At 45.8% G+C, this 16988-nt stretch overlaps 1 protein-coding gene across 1 annotated transcript in view; it reads left to right on the top strand.

The window, feature by feature from the left end:
* Positions 1-14445, top strand: part of AMOT (angiomotin) — a 63283-nt gene extending 48838 nt beyond the window's left edge. Inside the window, exons 11-14 of the mRNA XM_030305914.1 lie at positions 7451-7573; positions 8327-8559; positions 9647-10348; positions 10709-14445. Coding sequence (XP_030161774.1) covers positions 7451-7573; positions 8327-8559; positions 9647-10348; positions 10709-10806 — 1156 coding nt within the window. The 3' untranslated portion in view covers positions 10807-14445. The remainder of the gene's footprint in view (positions 1-7450; positions 7574-8326; positions 8560-9646; positions 10349-10708) is intronic.
* Positions 14446-16988: the final 2543 nt, after the last annotated feature.

Raw genomic sequence — 16988 nt, 5'->3', positions numbered from 1 at the left:
CCTGTGCATGGATTTCGAGGTCATCATGGGCTTAAGCATACCTGTCTTTGTTTTCGGAGAACAGGGCGCTCCGTACGTGCGAGGGCAGTAACGGAGCGCACGAAAGCCCCAGCTGTGCTAGAAGATGGTCGGGGAGTTTGTAGGCAGATTAGAAGCAGAATTAAGTGTAATTTTAGCTGCTCCCTCCCAAGAAAACACCTGTGCCCAGTGCTTATCCAAAGGTTATTCAGGAAACCCCAACACAGAAAAGGAGACGAAGGGCGAATTTTGTCACCTTTGGGCAGAAACTTAGAAAGATCTAGCTCGTAAAGGTGTGCAGTGTGAGAAAATGTGGGAAAGCCAGTGTTCTTGATGCTGGGAGGTTCACTGCTAAAATCAACTTCAGAATAGACTTCAGGTCAGGAAATGCAAGAAAGCTAGGAGGTTGTCACTGGGGTCCTTGTAATAAAGAAACTACCCCCTTCCTCCCTTCCTCCCTTCCTCCCTTCCTCCCTTCCTCCCTTCCTCCCTCCCTCCCTCCCTCCCTTCCTCCCTTCCTTCCTTCCTCCCTTCTTCCCTCCCTCCCTTCCTTCCTTCCTTCCTTCCTTCCTGCCTTCCTGGAAAGTTTTGATACTGGGGGAACCCACTTTCTGAGAGACTTCTTCCCAGAATCTGTTGCCTTCCATAAAGCAGATTTAATTTAAACCACATTCGTTTAAATCACCAGGTAGAAAGTTTCCATGTAATCACGGTTTTCAGTAAAAGTGCATGCTTATCATCTAATATGATAAAAAGCAGCCAGTTTCCACCTGGCCAGAAACACTTTACGTTAGTTCCTTGGGCAAACATCCTGTATCGGGACTGTATGCTTCTTGGCATGCCTATTAATCCAGCCCTCAGAAGAAATTGAGAGACTGTGTTCACATTCCCGCAAAATGAGACAAGTAGACCAGGTAGACAAGGACTGGGGTCCTTGTAATAATTCCTCCAGATGCTTCTATTTCTAGGATTACGCTGTTTTTTCCCAAAGATAGTGCCTCTTATGCTCGGCCACGGGGATTGGTTTCCTTTTCCTCTTTTCTTAATGAGATTTCCAATTTACAAGGTGGCATCCAGGAAACTTAATTTCAGAACCTATGGGTTCTTCTGCCTTCCTTTCCAACATCTCTTGCCCTTTCTCTTCTGTCCAGTGGTTTCATTCGACCCTACAAATTTGACCAGGGTTCTGCTCTTTGCCCCTTTCTGTGGTAAAGGCGTTATATTCTACTTTTCCTTCTTAAGAAGTTTTAAATGTCTAGGATATTGGTTGCATATGGAAAGTGCTCAACCTGTATTTGAGTAAGGAAGGAGAGGAAGAAGCAAAAAGGAAGGAAGGAGGAAAGAAGTGACAGAGAAGGAAACAGTTTCTAACTCTCTAACTGCAATCCGTAAATGTAGTGCCACATTTTCATGACCTGCTTGGTTTCTGTGTATTCTGCTAGTATCTCTGACTTTATATGTTCCCAATGTAATATCTTATAGGTAAATGCACATTTGGGAAATGTTGCTTGGGTGGTATCAATGGTGGTTATAGAATTTTTTCAATTAAGGTATTATTTACCTATTAAAAAGCACCTATTTTATGTGGTTTGATGAATGTTGGCAGGCATATACGATAATGTAGCCACCCCACAGTCAAGATAGAGGGTGCATTCTAAAGTGCCCTTGTGCCCCTTCAGCTTGATCCCTTCCTCCCCCACCTGACACTAGAGAACAATCGGTCTGCTTTCTGTCGTTACAATTTTGCCTTTTCCAGAATGTTGTACGAAAGGAGTCATGTAGTATGTACTCTTTCTGCTTGATTTCTTTCACTGGGCATAACTATTTTGAGATTCATACAAGTTGATGCCTGTATCGATAGTTGGTTCCTTTTCATTGCTGACTCGTGTTCCATAGTCTGGGTGCACCACCCCAGTTTATCTATTCACTTGTTGATGGATATTTGGATTGTTTCTGGTCTTTGGCCGTTGTGAATAATAAAGTACAGATTTAAAAAAAATTAATGTTTGTTTAATTTTAAGAGACAGAGAGAGGCAGGGCACAAGTGGGGGAGAGGCAGAGAGAGAGAGAGAAAGAGAGAGAGAGAGAGAGCGACACAGAAACTGAAGCAGGCTCCAGGCTCTGAACTGTCAGCACAGAGCCCGACATGGGGTTCGAACCTACGATCCGTGAGATCATGACCTGAGCCAAAGCTGGACGCTTAACTGACTGAGCCACCCAGGTGCCCCTCAAGTACAGATTGTCATATAATAATAGACAACTGCCTTTTCTCAGGTGAGAAGACCTATTAGGTGATCTGTTCATACCCCTGTTAGCACTTTGATTGTACAAAGCACCACTTGTCAAAGGGACAGCTGTCAAGGCAAGAAATCACATGTACTGTTTGTTTTCTATATAAGGCACTCTGCTACGTGCTTTACCGTTATTGCTTATGCTCACAATAACTCTTTGTGATAAGTACTATTATCTATTCTACGTATGAGGAACAGTTTAAATAATTTGCCCAAGATCACACACAGGTACTAAGAAGAAGAACTGGGATTGAAAGTGACATTTTGACACCTTCACCACTACTCTGCTGATTTGATGATTTCAGGATGGTGATTAGATTTCAAGATGGTGATTAGGGATTATTAACTGTTTAAGAGTTACTGTTTGAGGCTTATTATTAATTGTTTAGTCACTGAAAAGTATGGTAAGTAATCACAATAATATGGCCCATATTATGACTTCCATATTATCGTGTTCCTAGAGATTCTTTAGATGCTTAATTTACATAAGGGAAATTATTACCGAGTACTTCGACCTAGAAGAATAGATGTGGCAACGCAGACTGTGGCTCACCAGTGGTGAATTTATTTCTGAATAGCAGCAAAAGGATGAAAAGATAATTGGGGCGCCTGCGTGGCTCAGTTGGTTAAGTGTCTGATTCTTGATTTCTGCTCAGGTCATGATCTCATAGTCCTGAGATTGAGTCCCGCATGGGGCTTTGATGGGTCATGATCTCACAATTTGACAGTTGACGCCCTGCATCAGGCTCTGTGCTGACAGCATGGAGCCTGCTTAAGATTCTCTTTCTCCCTCTCCCTCTGCCCCTCCCCCATGTGTGCGTGCGTGCTCACACACATACACACACACACTCTCTCTCTCTCTCTCAAAAAAAAAAAGATAACAAACCCGATCAGCCACGTAATTTACTAGTTTGCATTTCCTGAATCCAGTCATTAACCTTCCCCAAACGTGCAGTGTTTTGTTTTTATATTGGATGATGTCAATCTGGGAAAGAAGGAAAGGAAGGGAAAGCAGGAGGTAGAAGCTGGTCACACACGTTATACGTGCCTACCTGTTCCTTCCTTATAGGCTTTTCTCCGTTTCCGTCCGCAGGTTTGTTTCTCATTCTGACATCCCTTAGGTTAAAGTTAGAATTGTCAACAACTTGTTGGATATTGTCATATGGCTATTCCTAAGATGTGTTAACTCTGATGTAACTAAAATCAAAACCCATTATAATGTTTCCCCAACAATCTCTCCTTATATTCCTTTTTTTTTTTTTTTAATTTTTTTTTTCAACGTTTATTTATTTTTGGGACAGAGAGAGACAGAGCATGAACGGGGGAGGGGCAGAGAGAGAGGGAGACACAGAATCGGAAACAGGCTCCAGGCTCTGAGCCATCAGCCCAGAGCCTGACGCGGGGCTCGAACTCCCGGACCGCGAGATCGTGACCTGGCTGAAGTCGGACGCTTAACCGACTGCGCCACCCAGGCGCCCCTCCTTATATTCCTATCATAGAAAATGAGCTGTATGCCATCTTTTCTAGTCTTTTGAATTAGAAACACCAAAAGTTCTCATTCGTTCTTCCCTCTCTCCAACACCCACATGTAAATAGTCTCCAAGGTGTAGCAATTCTGCCTCCTATGGCCTGGTTTGCATCGGTTCATGATGTCAGTATCTCTTGCTGGGATTATTACAATAGCCGTTCTGACTGGTTTGCCCAAATCCAGCGTATTGCTCCCCGAAATCCCCATCACATTTCAGCCAGAGACAATGTTATCTTTTTCAAACACAGCTTGGATCATTCCAGCTCTCATAATTTTCAGTGCCTGTTGGAATAAAGTTCACGCTCACCTCTGTAACAATTAATTGCTTGCCCTTATATTTTTTTGTCTCCCTTTGCAAGTTTCCTGCAGTCAGGGACTGATGCATGTCTAGCCACTTTTTAGCATCGCAGTAATTTCAACCACAGGGCTCCAGTCATGGTCAAGTTCACATGTTAAATAAACAAAAGGATGCTACTGACAGGAAAAGATGGATTCGAAGTTGAAAAGTTGAAAAGTCTAGCTATTTTAATTAGGGAATCCTGAGTGACGTTCTGGAAAGCGATGTAAGCAAGGTGATGGGGATAATCTCATTGGAAGGAGAGAGATGCCTGGAGGGACAGTTGCCAGAAATCGTTTACTTAAGAATTTAGACGTAGGGGGCACCTGGGTGGCTCAGTCGGTCTGACTGCAGCTCGGGTCACGATCTCATGGTTTGCGAGATTGAGCCCCATGTTGGGCTCTGCGCTGACAGTGTGAAGCCTGCTTGGGATGCTGTCTCTCTCCCGCTCTCTCTCTCTGCCCCTCCCCTGCTCATGCTGTCTCTGTCTCTCTCAAAATAAGTAGATAAACATTTTTAAAAATCTTTAAAACAATACAAATAAACATTAAAAAAAAAGAATTTAGATGTAGGATGTCGAAATCAGGGATGTACAGTCTGGGGTTTGCAGATTGTGTTTTCAAGCCCAGCATCTCTCTCCTGACTTGCCTACGGATAGTCTCAGCGTTCTGGAAGTTAGGTCAAGTTGCTTCTTCAAATGCTGCTTGCTTGCTTTTGCCTGAGCCACTGGCTCAGTGGCCCCAGTCTTCTAGAAGGAAGATTGATGTTGAAGGCCGTCCTGGCAGCTCTGGAGGAATTCACTAAGTGCCCCACATTTTCAGGCTCCATTCCTGAGGAGTTCGCAGTGTCCATATCAATGAGCTGGCAGGGCTCTGCGTCCCCAAAATGGTCTTTTATGCAATGAAAGTGGCCATGGGCCAGCACTGGCTCCCCCAGCGACAAACCGCACGCTCATAGCCCCGGTGTCCATAGTCACCACGCAGCCTTTAGAGCGGCCTGGCTCTGGAGCGGCCATCGTGTTGGAACTCTGCACTGCAGGAACTGCCCCTAGGAGTCCACCTAGATCCGGAATTGGTTAAAGTCACACCCTCTTGCATGTCACTCTCCTTCTCCCCATACTTCTCTCTCTCTCTTTTTTTTTTTTTAATTTTTTTTAATGTTTATTTATTTTTGGGACACAGAGAGACAGAGCATGAACGGGGGAGGGGCAGAGAGAGAGGGAGACACAGAATCCGAAGCAGGCTCCAGGCTCTGAGCCATCAGCCCAGAGCCCGACGCGGGGCTCGAACTCGCGGACCGCGAGATCGTGACCTGAGCTGAAGTCGGACGCTTAACCGACTGAGCCACCCGGGGGGCCCCACTTCTCTCTTTTTTAAAAACAAATTTTAAGTTTGTTTATTTATCTTGAGAGAGACAGAGACAGCGTGAGCAGGGGAGGGGCAGAGAGAGAGAGAGAGAGAGAGAGAATCCCAAGCAGGCTCTGCACCATCAGCGCAGAGCCTGATGGGGCTTGAACACACAGAATTGTGAGATCATGACCTGAGCGGAAACCGAGTCGTACGCTTCACTCACTGAGCCACCCGGGCGCCCCTACCCATACTTTTCTCTCTAATTACGGATATGTTTGTTGGGCGTTTTTACTGTGCACTGTATCTTTTACATGCGTGCTTTTATTTGAACCCCCCCCCCCAAAATGCCATGAGATGCAGGTGTAATTATGACTTCTGTCTGAGGAGACGGACGTCTCGAGCAGTGAACTGACTTCCTGAGCATAGAGTTTGTTCGTGGCGGGGTACTTGGGAAAGGAGGCTTGGACCCTCGTGTGGTCTCTAATCAGAGCGTGTGCTCTCAACATCACACAACGCCATTTCCCCTTGAGCACCTTGGAACACAAGGGCCATTGCTGGTCGCACTAGGAGCAAGTGTAGAATCCTGAGATGCTAAAATGTTTTCAATTTAGGTGAGCCACTGCAAGGCCTTCTCTCTCTTGGCCCAGTTTGTTTCACCATTCAACTAAATGGCATATCAAGTGTAAGCATGTTGGGGCAATAGGAGTTTTGAGGAACACACCAAAATTCCCTAACTTTAATACCCGCTGTCTGTGTCTTCATTCCCTGCCCTTTCACTCCCGTCTGTACTGTCACAGTCTGTAAGCTGACAGAACATAATAGCCAGGTGCCAGCAGAAAATTCTCCCACAGATCCCCGTCCTCATAGGAAGTATGATGAAGCGGTGCTAATTCATTGTTTTCCCAGTCTATTGTCGGCTTTTCCTTTAAGACCAATATAGTTACATCAATATTCTTCCTAATCCCTTTTTCTTTCCCTCCAAGTTACTCAAAGAGGATCCAGGTCGTTTTCATTCCTTTCCCTCTTTTTTTCTACCACTGGTTCTAAATGAACTAAAGAAAGGTGCATGACCTCACTTATCAGGACGATACAGGATCCCCGTGTATCTTTGACTCGTGCTGTTTAGACATCAGCCTTGCCCCGCCCCCTCCCCTTCCTCCTCTCCTTGTTCTTCTCTTTCTCTCTCCGTCTCGCACCCACGCACACACACGCTTTACTCCTTATTAATTAGTATTAGAGTTAATGGCCTGAGACACTTTGAAAGGAGACATGATGGTCCCTCATGCAGTTCGGACTCTGGCAAGAGAACAGTCATGTAGCTGGGGGAAGAGACTCCTTGATTTGGCACTAGAATGTTTCCAACGTAGGTTAGACAGGAATTAAGTGGCACTGACTCAAAGGCCATGCTTTTCTCTCAGCTCACTTGCCCAATCTGACCTTTGCTGGTGCCGTCTCTATAGTTGCTGGTATACATCTGTAGCACTGGCTGTTTAGTACGTTCTCGGACTTTCATCAAAGTCCAGCCTTTTTGCCTTCATAACTATCATGAGAATAAAGTGAAAGTCTATAATATCTTCTCTACCATATAAATAATAATATAAAGTGAAAATATAAAGATCTTCATATAACCTGGCCGTGATCTAAAAACTTGAAGGGATTCTTTGCCAGGAGGTTTGTGTCCCTCTCATAGAATCCCCTCACTGACTTTTGCAGCTGTATCCATGCCAAAAACCTCTTCTAGCTAGCTCTGAAAGCTGAACCTTCCCATCTTGGAGGTTCTTTTCGGTCAGTCATCCAGAAACCAACCATTCCTAATGAGTTTGACTATAGCTTACCGCTTTCCAGCAATACCTTTGACGTGGGAGGGAGATGATAAGATTCGTTGATTTTGCTGCCTTGTCTTCATCACTGTCATTTTCCTTCCCAGGGATACAACAGTCATCAGCCACTCTCCTAACACCAGCTACGACACGGCTCTGGAAGCTCGCATCCAGAAAGAGGAGGAAGAGATCTTGATGGCCAACAAGCGTTGCCTTGACATGGAGGGCAGGTAAAATATCAATCTGGACCCCAGTGGATCTGAGAAGAAAGTATAGAGACCAGATAGGTCAGGAGGGAGGGGTAGGCATCTTCATTCACAAATGAGAAACCTGATAACGCAGCCTCCCCCGACCCCTGCACCCCTGCCAGCCTGTTCACTTGGGTTTGAAATGCAATGACCCTTACCTTGCTTTCCCCATTGGCTTTGGTAATTGCTTTCTATCTTCCCTCCGCCAGAACCGTATTGTTGGTATTTGTACTCTGGGTATTCCTTCTAGCATTGGACTTCAACCCTGGGTTACAGCAGAATGCACAGTGAAAGAATATCCATTCAGACTTGGAGGTAGGGCACCTGATATCTCTTATAAACTCAGGATCATTTACTTATCAACTCAAGTTGCGGCCCATTCAAAGAAGTCCTCATCTTCTCACTAAGCGCATTGTTCCATTGACTCAGAATCTTCCGTATAGCACCCACTACATCCGTTTACTCTCTTACGTACAGGCCTTTTTCCCACCGGTATCTTGCTGTGGCTTCCTGAGGTGTAAGCAGCGACTCCTGGATGCTCTCCTAGATTCATCTGGGTGTGGAGAAAGGCGTTTTTAAAAACACAGCACACCTCCCCTTGCTTTTCAATGCCGAAAGGACTAAACCACTCCTCAGCTGAAAAGATCATGGAAACTCAAGTCCGTGCAGGCAGTGAGACCAGAACATGGAGGTGGCAATGAGGTTTTTTATATGTTCTTTGTCTTTGGCTCCTAGGATTAAGACGCTCCATGCCCAAATTATTGAGAAGGACGCCATGATCAAAGTGCTGCAGCAGCGTTCCCGGAAGGAGCCAAGTAAGACAGAGCAGCTGTCATCCATGCGACCAGCAAAGTCTCTGATGTCCATTTCCAATGCCGGGTCAGGCCTGCTCTCACATTCGTCCACGCTGACCGGCACCCCCATCATGGAAGAGAAGCGAGATGACAAGAGCTGGAAGGGGAGCCTAGGTAATGACAGTAGATAAAGAAGATTGAAGTGACGCGTTTAGATAATGTGCCCATTCGGCAAGGAAAGGGAGTGATGGTCCAGATTCTGGAGCAGAAGATATATCAGGTTGGGTATCTGTCCTCCTGAGAGGCTAGCTGCCTATTCAGGAACTCCTCCACACTGTGACGTCTCACTGACAGAACACTGGTGGAAGCCAAGGCCTTAAAAGCTAAGAATTCTGAGTTCTGTTTGGGTGGGAAAGAAGACAACTCCAGTTTCCTCTAAAAACTTCTCAGACTTGGCCTTTGCCATGCCAGACCTTTTGTCTTTGTCCAAAGCCCATGTGACCTTCATGTCAGTCAAAAGTTCAGAATTCCAGACTTTTCTCTGTTCTCTCCTCCCACATAATACAAGGATTCAGAGTTCTAGTTAAGCTAAATGGAGCTGGGTGGCAGGTTTTTGTTACCCGAATGTTCTGAGATGAGAACTGAATGTACTTTTTCATTCCATTTCTGTCCATTCCTTCCCCTCTAATCAAAACCCCAGAAGCACTGTGGATACCACGCGGCACATTTTTAGAGCCCGAGAAAGCCAGCTTTGTATTTTAATTGTAGGTCTTTTTGTTGCTTCTGATACCTTCCTTGGTCCTCTGATGCTTGCAGTGTCCTTTGGATAGAGTAGGCATTTCGGGGGCGCCCGGTCTTCATGAGAACGTTAGGTTACACAGTTATCGTAGCACTCATCCGTGACCACCGATCGTTCCCCCACTCCTTTCTGGCTGGCTGGTCATGGAAGACGTGGGTTGTAAGTGGAGCCAAGTAGAAGCCTTCTGCAAGCTCAGTGGAGATCAATCACCGCTGGAAAAGTAGATCAGAACAGATCCGCGGGAGACTTGAAGGCTTAATACACCGTGCTGGGGTGGAGAACGAGGACCAGAAGGGACGGGCCTGCCGAACCGATTTCCTGGGTTCCTCGGAGGCGCAAGTGGAGACTCGCGTCCCGTTGTTCGTGCTTCTCCTGAACCTCCTGCAAGGAAGACGACGTAACCCGATGTCTGCATTTGAGGAACCCGTACTTTTCTGACCTCTTGCCGTCTTCCCTTTGTAGGTATCCTCCTGGGTGGGGACTACCGCGCCGAGTCCGTGCCCTCCACACCGTCGCCGGTGCCGCCCTCCACTCCCCTGCTCTCCGCTCACTCCAAGACGGGCAGCCGCGATTGCAGCACGCAGACGGAACGGGGCACGGAACCCAGCAAAACCGCAGCTGTTGCTCCCGTCTCTGTCCCCGCGCCAGCCGCCGCTGCCGCCGCCACCGCTGCCGCCATCACTGCCAACGCTGCCACCAACACCACCACCATGGTAGCCGCTGCTCCACTTGCTGTCGCTGCTGCTGTTGCTCCTCCGGCTGCCGCCGCCGCCGCCCCGTCTCCAGCAACCGCTGCTGCTGCTGCTGCTGCTGCTCTTGCGGCTGCCGTTTCTCCAGCTGCTGCCGCTCAGGTTCCGGCCGCTGCCTCCGCCGCCGCCGCCGCCGCCGCTGCTGTCGCGCCTCCTGCTGCTGTTCAGGTTGCTCCAGCTGCTCCGGCTCCGGTTCCAGCTCCGGCTCCGACTGCGGTTCCGGCTCCAGCAGCGTCTCCGGCTTCTGCTGCGGCTCAGACTCAGGCACCAACTCCAGCTCCGACTGCGGCTGCTACTCCGGCTCCAGCTCCAACTCCAGCTGTGGCTCAGGCTGACGCTTCTGCAAGTCCAGCTGCCGGCTCTGGACCACGTCGTTTGTCTGTACCAAGTCTGACCTGCAATCCAGATAAGACAGGTAATGATCTTCCATACCCCAGGTAGCCTTGGGTTCTGCCCACTATTACGGATTGCTTGTTGGCACCCTGTGGTGTAGACACAGCCGGTCGTTGGGCCAGAGTTGTTCGGGTTTTAAAGGGGATTGATCCCCAGCGATGGGTGCAGAGCCCGTAAATGACTTTTTGGGACACGAGGATGGGAGCAGAAGTGCGTCAAGGTGGTTCTTCCAGTTGCGGTAAATGCTCAGGTGAACAAGGGGAGGTGGAGTCAGGCAAGTCTCACTTGGCCACCGGCTTCGTGGCTCGAACGCTGGCTGTTTCTAGCAATCTGAGTCTTTACTTGATCCCTAAGTGGTTTCTAACCCCCTGTTTCCATTCAGATGGCCCCGTTTTCCACTCCAATACTCTGGAAAGAAAAGCTCCCATTCAGATCCTGGGACAAGAGCCTGATGCAGAGATGGTGGAATATCTCATCTAAACGGCCTATTCAAGAGCTGCAGTTTATCAGCAAGAGTGCTTTTAACCATTTTTCCTTTTTGATTGTTCTTATTTTGAGGGTGAGGACAAGGGGTGGGGGGGGATGTTTTTTAAAGGGACTTTTTATTGAAACAATATAGTACTTAAGTAATACCGTACAAACTCCAGTCTATTCTGGTACACACTCAGAGAGTACCTCTAAAGACAGATGAATCAGAATGTGCTCTAAAGTTTATTGTTTGGGTTTATACAAACACTTGGACTGTCAATCGCTGGGTATACATGAATGTTTGCAATGTGCGTGATTTTATTTAGCATTTCCATATTCCAGATCATTTTCATTGAAGAGCACAGTATGTTTGGGAGACAGTGCGTAACATGTAGATTTCAGAAGTGAGAAGCCGGAGAGAATTTGCACCTATGCTGTTTTGTACACTTACCATCTAGGCAGCATCCAGAGAGGGAGCTCTCATCTCGGGCTCGTGAAAGGGAATAGGTTTAGGAGCTGTGTAAGCTGAAGAAAAGGCAGGGGATATTGGGGTATGGAAGGGTGCTGGAGCTAATTTTCCCTCCCAATTTCCCAGCTACCCTGTGCCAGGAGATTGTGTTTATCTTCATTTCAGTGGTGCTTTGGAAGTGGATTCTTTTGGTTCCCTCGCGGAGGTTCATACATTCATATATATACTCTGGAGTAATTTATGCATTTGGATAATTAATATATTGCTTTCAGATGCTAGGAGAGTAAATTAGCTGTGTGCTGTACAACTTCCTCCTTCTTAGGGAGTGAGACCTTCGGAGGCCTTGATGGAGAGTTGTGCGAGGTGCTGCGTGTGGCCATGAGCACAGCTCGCTTGGCTTTCCTGAGACCAATCTGGTTAGTGTTCATTGTTTCTCCAGCACAAGTTCACTGGCTGTGTCACCAGTTTCAGGTTTCCAATCATTTGCAAAACGAGGAAGCATTTTTGTTGATGGGCTGAATGCTTTGAATTTCTGGTGACTACTTTCAAATAACTCCGTTTGTTTTCCCCAATTCTTAGCATAACGTCTTAAAAGGCATCGTTGACTGTAACCTCCAAGGGAATAGCAGTCGGGGGAGAGGTGGGATGCAGATGTATCCTTAGCTGTCCCTTCTCACTGCCAGTGACTCCATCTTGGAATACCTTTGGAGAGCAGCAGAAAATGTGTATGTGGACAGGGACCAAGGAGGCCATGGCTCCGGAGCTTTGCCATAGGGCCGCCTCCAGGGACACAAAAGGGCTGCTTCTTGCCACAGGTCCCTGCTCTGTGTCACCTCTCTGCCCTTAATTAAGGTGACAGATCCACAGACAATGTCATTAAGATCAATTTTCAGGGGTATGGGAGGGTGAGGGAAGTGGGGGGTGTTAGGTAAGGGTGGGGGGGGGTAGAAGTTTGGGGATGTGTTAGTTAGAAACCGGATTAATAGAAGAGTAGGCCTGATATATTACGTTGTGAAGCATAGTGGCTGGAAGGAACTTCAGCAATAGAGCCCTACCCCCTCGTTTTAGTGGTGAGGAATTTGAGACCTGGAGAGGTTAGTTTTTCAAGATCACACAACACAGCTTTCCATTTTGCCAATTACCATGCTTATTTTGGGAAACCCTTATATACCAAAAGCCTCATCTTAAGAAAAAGCATCTTCATGGACCAGGGCATTCGTAATTTGTAAAATGTCCCTGGCCTCGTGGCTTTGTCCAGGGTTCTAGACTCCTACCTTGCTTCCCCTGCAGTGCCTTTTTGCAAGGTTTTCTCTTTACTGGTCCTCATTTCAACATTGACTCACATGAAACTCCCCCCTGAGCAGTCCCCCTCACTTCTTGTCTTGCTATGGGATTGGCTGTCTCAGGTCATCTTACAGGGTCCCTCCGTGACCACGGGAATGGCATATTGAACGGTATTTTTGTGTCATTCCTAATTACCTGCCGAAGGAGTTCTTTTTGTGGGGCCGGGGGAGAGATGAGGGAGAGTGACGTGATTTTCAGCCAGTCTAGACATTTCAATAAAGAAGTGATCATCCTACACGTTAGTCTTCAGTCATCAAATGAATCCCAAATAGAAATGATAAGTGCCATTGTGCTAATACTCGTTCATACCGCCCCTTCAGTCATAAGGGGAAAAGTCCTCAAATAGAAAGCAAACTTGAGGACTGCTGCTTTCTAGCCAAATAAGTAAATACAAATAAGATGAAACCTTTCATCTGCTCCTTTTATGGTTATTACACATTGCCAGATTTTTTGCTAGCTCTGGGAGCCATGATTTTAATCACATTATGGAAGGTGACAAATGTCATACGTTCCACGCTGTGTGGCAGCCGTCTCTTTAGCCTCATGTACTTTGGGGAAAGGAGGAAGTTCTTGGCTGAGTACTACTTTGAACTGTCCACAGCATCTCTGCCCCCTCACACCAGAGGCAGTCCCTTTTGGTTCAGTTTTTTTTTTTTAATCCCAGGTGATTTGCTCAAGTAATATCGTACATCTAAGAGATGGAAGGAGTCCATGGCATATACTGTGTTTACAAAGAAGGTAGATTCAGCCTTTTCAGAAAATTTCTAATAGGTGTCCTTCTAAAGATTCAGGTTTATGGGAGAAATGTCAAGTCAATCACCTTTTTCACAATTGTCAGGGTATAACACTTGGGGGATCTTTCTGGACTCCCACTTATCTATGCATTTTACTGGCACCTCAGGACAGAAAGGTGACCTTGTCTTAACGCGTACTGCCTGGTGATCTCTGGGGACCTATTTAAGTCAGTTGTACCCTGATGCCCCATGCACAGAAAAACTTCATTAGAATGAATTGTACTTGATGGAAAACTCCCATTAACCATTTTTCATTAACGAAAAGTAGCTTGCACATTCTCTTAAAATCATGTATCTCGATTGTTGTTTTCATGAAGGATTTATTTTCGATGTTGCTTTCGAGCTTCAGGGTGACAGGGAGAGCAAGAGCCTGAAATATCTGCCATCATCTGCCACAGAAAACATACCAAGTGTTCTCTTGTTACGCGGTTGGGTGGGCACAACGATTGGAAAATGAGCAAACTGATTGTGCAAACTACTTTTTATGCAGAGCCTAAACACTCATAACGCGGCAGCTTAAAGTATATACATATGGACTAACTTTTATAAATTATATTCTCATGTCTGTTAGCCGTACAATCTCCTGTTATCTCAGTTGCTCCTTCACATATGGAATGTGTTACTTAAAATGTGTGCATTCTTACGGAACATGTTTTCAAAGGAAGGCATCAGGATGGGCTAATTGCCATCAATTTCAGCCCGCCACGATCCTTGGAAATATATCTCCCGAGTGTCATTCATCATCAGTAGGACAAGTGTCAGAGCTTGTTTATTTTTTTCCAGTAGCAGCGGTGGGTTACATGGAATCATCAAACCTCCTTTCTGGCCTCCCTTGTGATTAATGGCATGTGTTAATAAAATGGATAGCTGGGGTTGGCAGATGGCTAGAGAAGAATCGCCTTCGGTGTAAAATGTATGTGGCCCCTTGTTGATTGCGACCCCATTCTGTAATCGACTGAGCTAGTTCCAATAAAGTTAAGCAGGTTTGAATCCACTTTGTGCCTATCTTTTCACTGACAATAAAGTTAGCTATTTTAAAATGCAGTACTGTGTGGAAAATGCTTTGGTGTTTACCCAACAGAGGCTGTATTTACCCTGTATCAGTGATTAGTTTCAATTTACTATGCACTGAAATTGCCTTTCAAGGGCAGCATTGGACAGAATTTGCATTTGCTTAAAGTACGGAATGTGATTATAAAGTATTAAGACAACACTACGGGCCACAGGCTCTAATCGCTTCCTTTATATATTCAGGCAGCATATATTAAAAGCTTTGCATCTTTTTATCTCCCTGTTTCTGAGGGCTAAAATGATGGCCACCCAAAGCAGAGAATTCATCCTTTAGTTAACAATTTGGAAGGCCCCTTGATGTTTCTTTTGTACCCTTGTTCTTATGCCAATTCATCAGTTTTGGTTGAGGGAGCTTGTTATTAAAAGCAAATCAAAACCGCGAACAAGCCGGCTTTTTTGGACTGAAAATGTTCAGGCTGCCTTTACACTGCCCTCCCTGCACCTCCTGTTTACCACTGTGTCCCACCCTGACTGGGGAGGGGACACGGGCTTTGAGTTGACACTTTTTACAGCGAAATTGGCTTGATGGGTGTTGCAACATGGATGGGAGGAGGGTATAGAATTCATTAAACTCGAAATTTGATATTTTTTAATTAAGTTGGGAGACATATTCCTTCCATATTTAAAAAAAAACTTTTTTAATGTTTACTTATTTTTGACAGAGAGAGAGAGAGAGAGAGAGAGAGAGCATGAGTGAGGGAGGGGCAGAGAGAGAGGGAGACACAGAATCCGAAGCAGGCTCCAGGGACCGAGCTGTCAGCACAGAGCCCGACGACGCGGGGCTTGAACTCATGGACTGCGAGATCATGACCTGAGCCCAAGTCGGACGCCCAACCGACTGAGCCACCCAGGCGCCCCATATTCCCTCCATATTTATGACAAGTGCATTGAAAACTGTGCGTGAAAATCCACTCCTCTTTTTTGGGACGAAGAATATGGTATTCAGTCAACTGCACCTTCGTACAAAGGTTTGCGAGGCATTTCTTTCAGAAGTACGTTGTGCCCAGTTCTTAGTGAGCCGTCATTCGTGGGGAGAAAAAACAAGTGTTCCCTCAAAAGTGACGAAGATTGCCTTGTGGGAGCATCTGTAGATATTCTCCAGTATTATAACTGATCCGATTATCCGTGTGGTACTTAACCTCCCCTCCTGTGGGCATCCCCTACTGTGATAAGCTATTCACAGTCTATATGAGTTACACATTTGCAGAATAAAAAAAACATCTTCTGCTTCCCACCTCTACCACCATCTTATCTTGCAGGAAGGTTTTTATTGGAGGAAAAAGTGTAAGCGATTTAGTTTCCGAATATGTTTTACACGGGGTGGCAATCACCCTGATACTTGAGTGAAGACCCCCTGAGTGATAGGACTTGGTTACCAAAACGAAAACAACACGTCACAAGTACTCTTTCCTCAGACGTCCAAACTGGCCAAACCCAGGGTATTTATTTAGGCTCCCATGTATTTTCATTTGCTGATCGCCTCTACTAATGGTTTCAGGCATGTATGAGTTGCTGAGTAACTACATATTAGATGTTGCCATTATCTAAAGGCCCCAAAGTTAAAATAAAAATAGTCCATGGTTCTAATTTACTACAGAAAACTACACATACACACATTCACAATTCATTGTGGCGTATGAAATGAAAAAAGTTTGACCAAGATTCAGAACTAATGCCAAGGACGGAATGATTGTTGAGACGGCACAGAGCATGTGTGTGGGGGCTGGGGAAGACGAAGTTGAGTTTTGAAGGATGTACAGGTATTAACCGGGGTGAACTAGGGGATGGGGATGAACATTCCATGCAGAAGGAATAGCATGTGCAAAGGCAATGTCACTTTGCTGGAACTGCAATCAAATGAAGACCACTGTTTCCAAGATCAAAGCCCTAGAGAGCTACTCTGAATTTTAACACCTCTTAATGGAAACTTACAAACTCGCTCAATTAGGTGATCGAATGTACTGGTCCAGAAGTCAAAATACCATGGGAATTCTAGTCCTAAATCTGCAGCTAAACAGATGTTTACCTTTGGAGAAGTCCCTTAACGGGATCAGAGAGGTCAGTAAAATGGAGGTATGTATCTATCCTTGTGCGGCTTGTGGAGAGGGGGGCGAGAGCTTCATAAAATGAGAATATTAAACAGATGCCAGTCAAAAATAATGGGCTGAATCTATAAAGATGAAGTTTCTGTAACGTTTTATTAAAGAAAAACTCAGACCTACACAAAACAGAATAGTACAAGGCACCTCTCTGTGTACATTACTGGGCTGCGGCATTGTCACTGCATGGTAAATTTCGCTTCGTTTATCACCCCTGCCCATCACCCCTGTATTATTTTGAAGCGCATCCCAGACATCATAGCATTTCATCCGTAAATATTTCAGTATGCCTAGACATGAACTTTTTAATGATGAAAAGTATAAAGTGCTACTCCTGGAACCAAGATATATATAACCAAACGAGACGATAGTACATTTGTGCTTTGCTACTTACAAAGCTTCTTTGTTTGTTAGGGG

This window comes from Lynx canadensis, chromosome X (assembly GCF_007474595.2).
Source record: "Lynx canadensis isolate LIC74 chromosome X, mLynCan4.pri.v2, whole genome shotgun sequence".
Taxonomy (NCBI): domain Eukaryota; kingdom Metazoa; phylum Chordata; class Mammalia; order Carnivora; family Felidae; genus Lynx; species Lynx canadensis.
The sequence above is the reverse complement of the archived record's forward strand: the minus strand, read 5'-3'. Positions and strand labels throughout refer to the sequence as shown.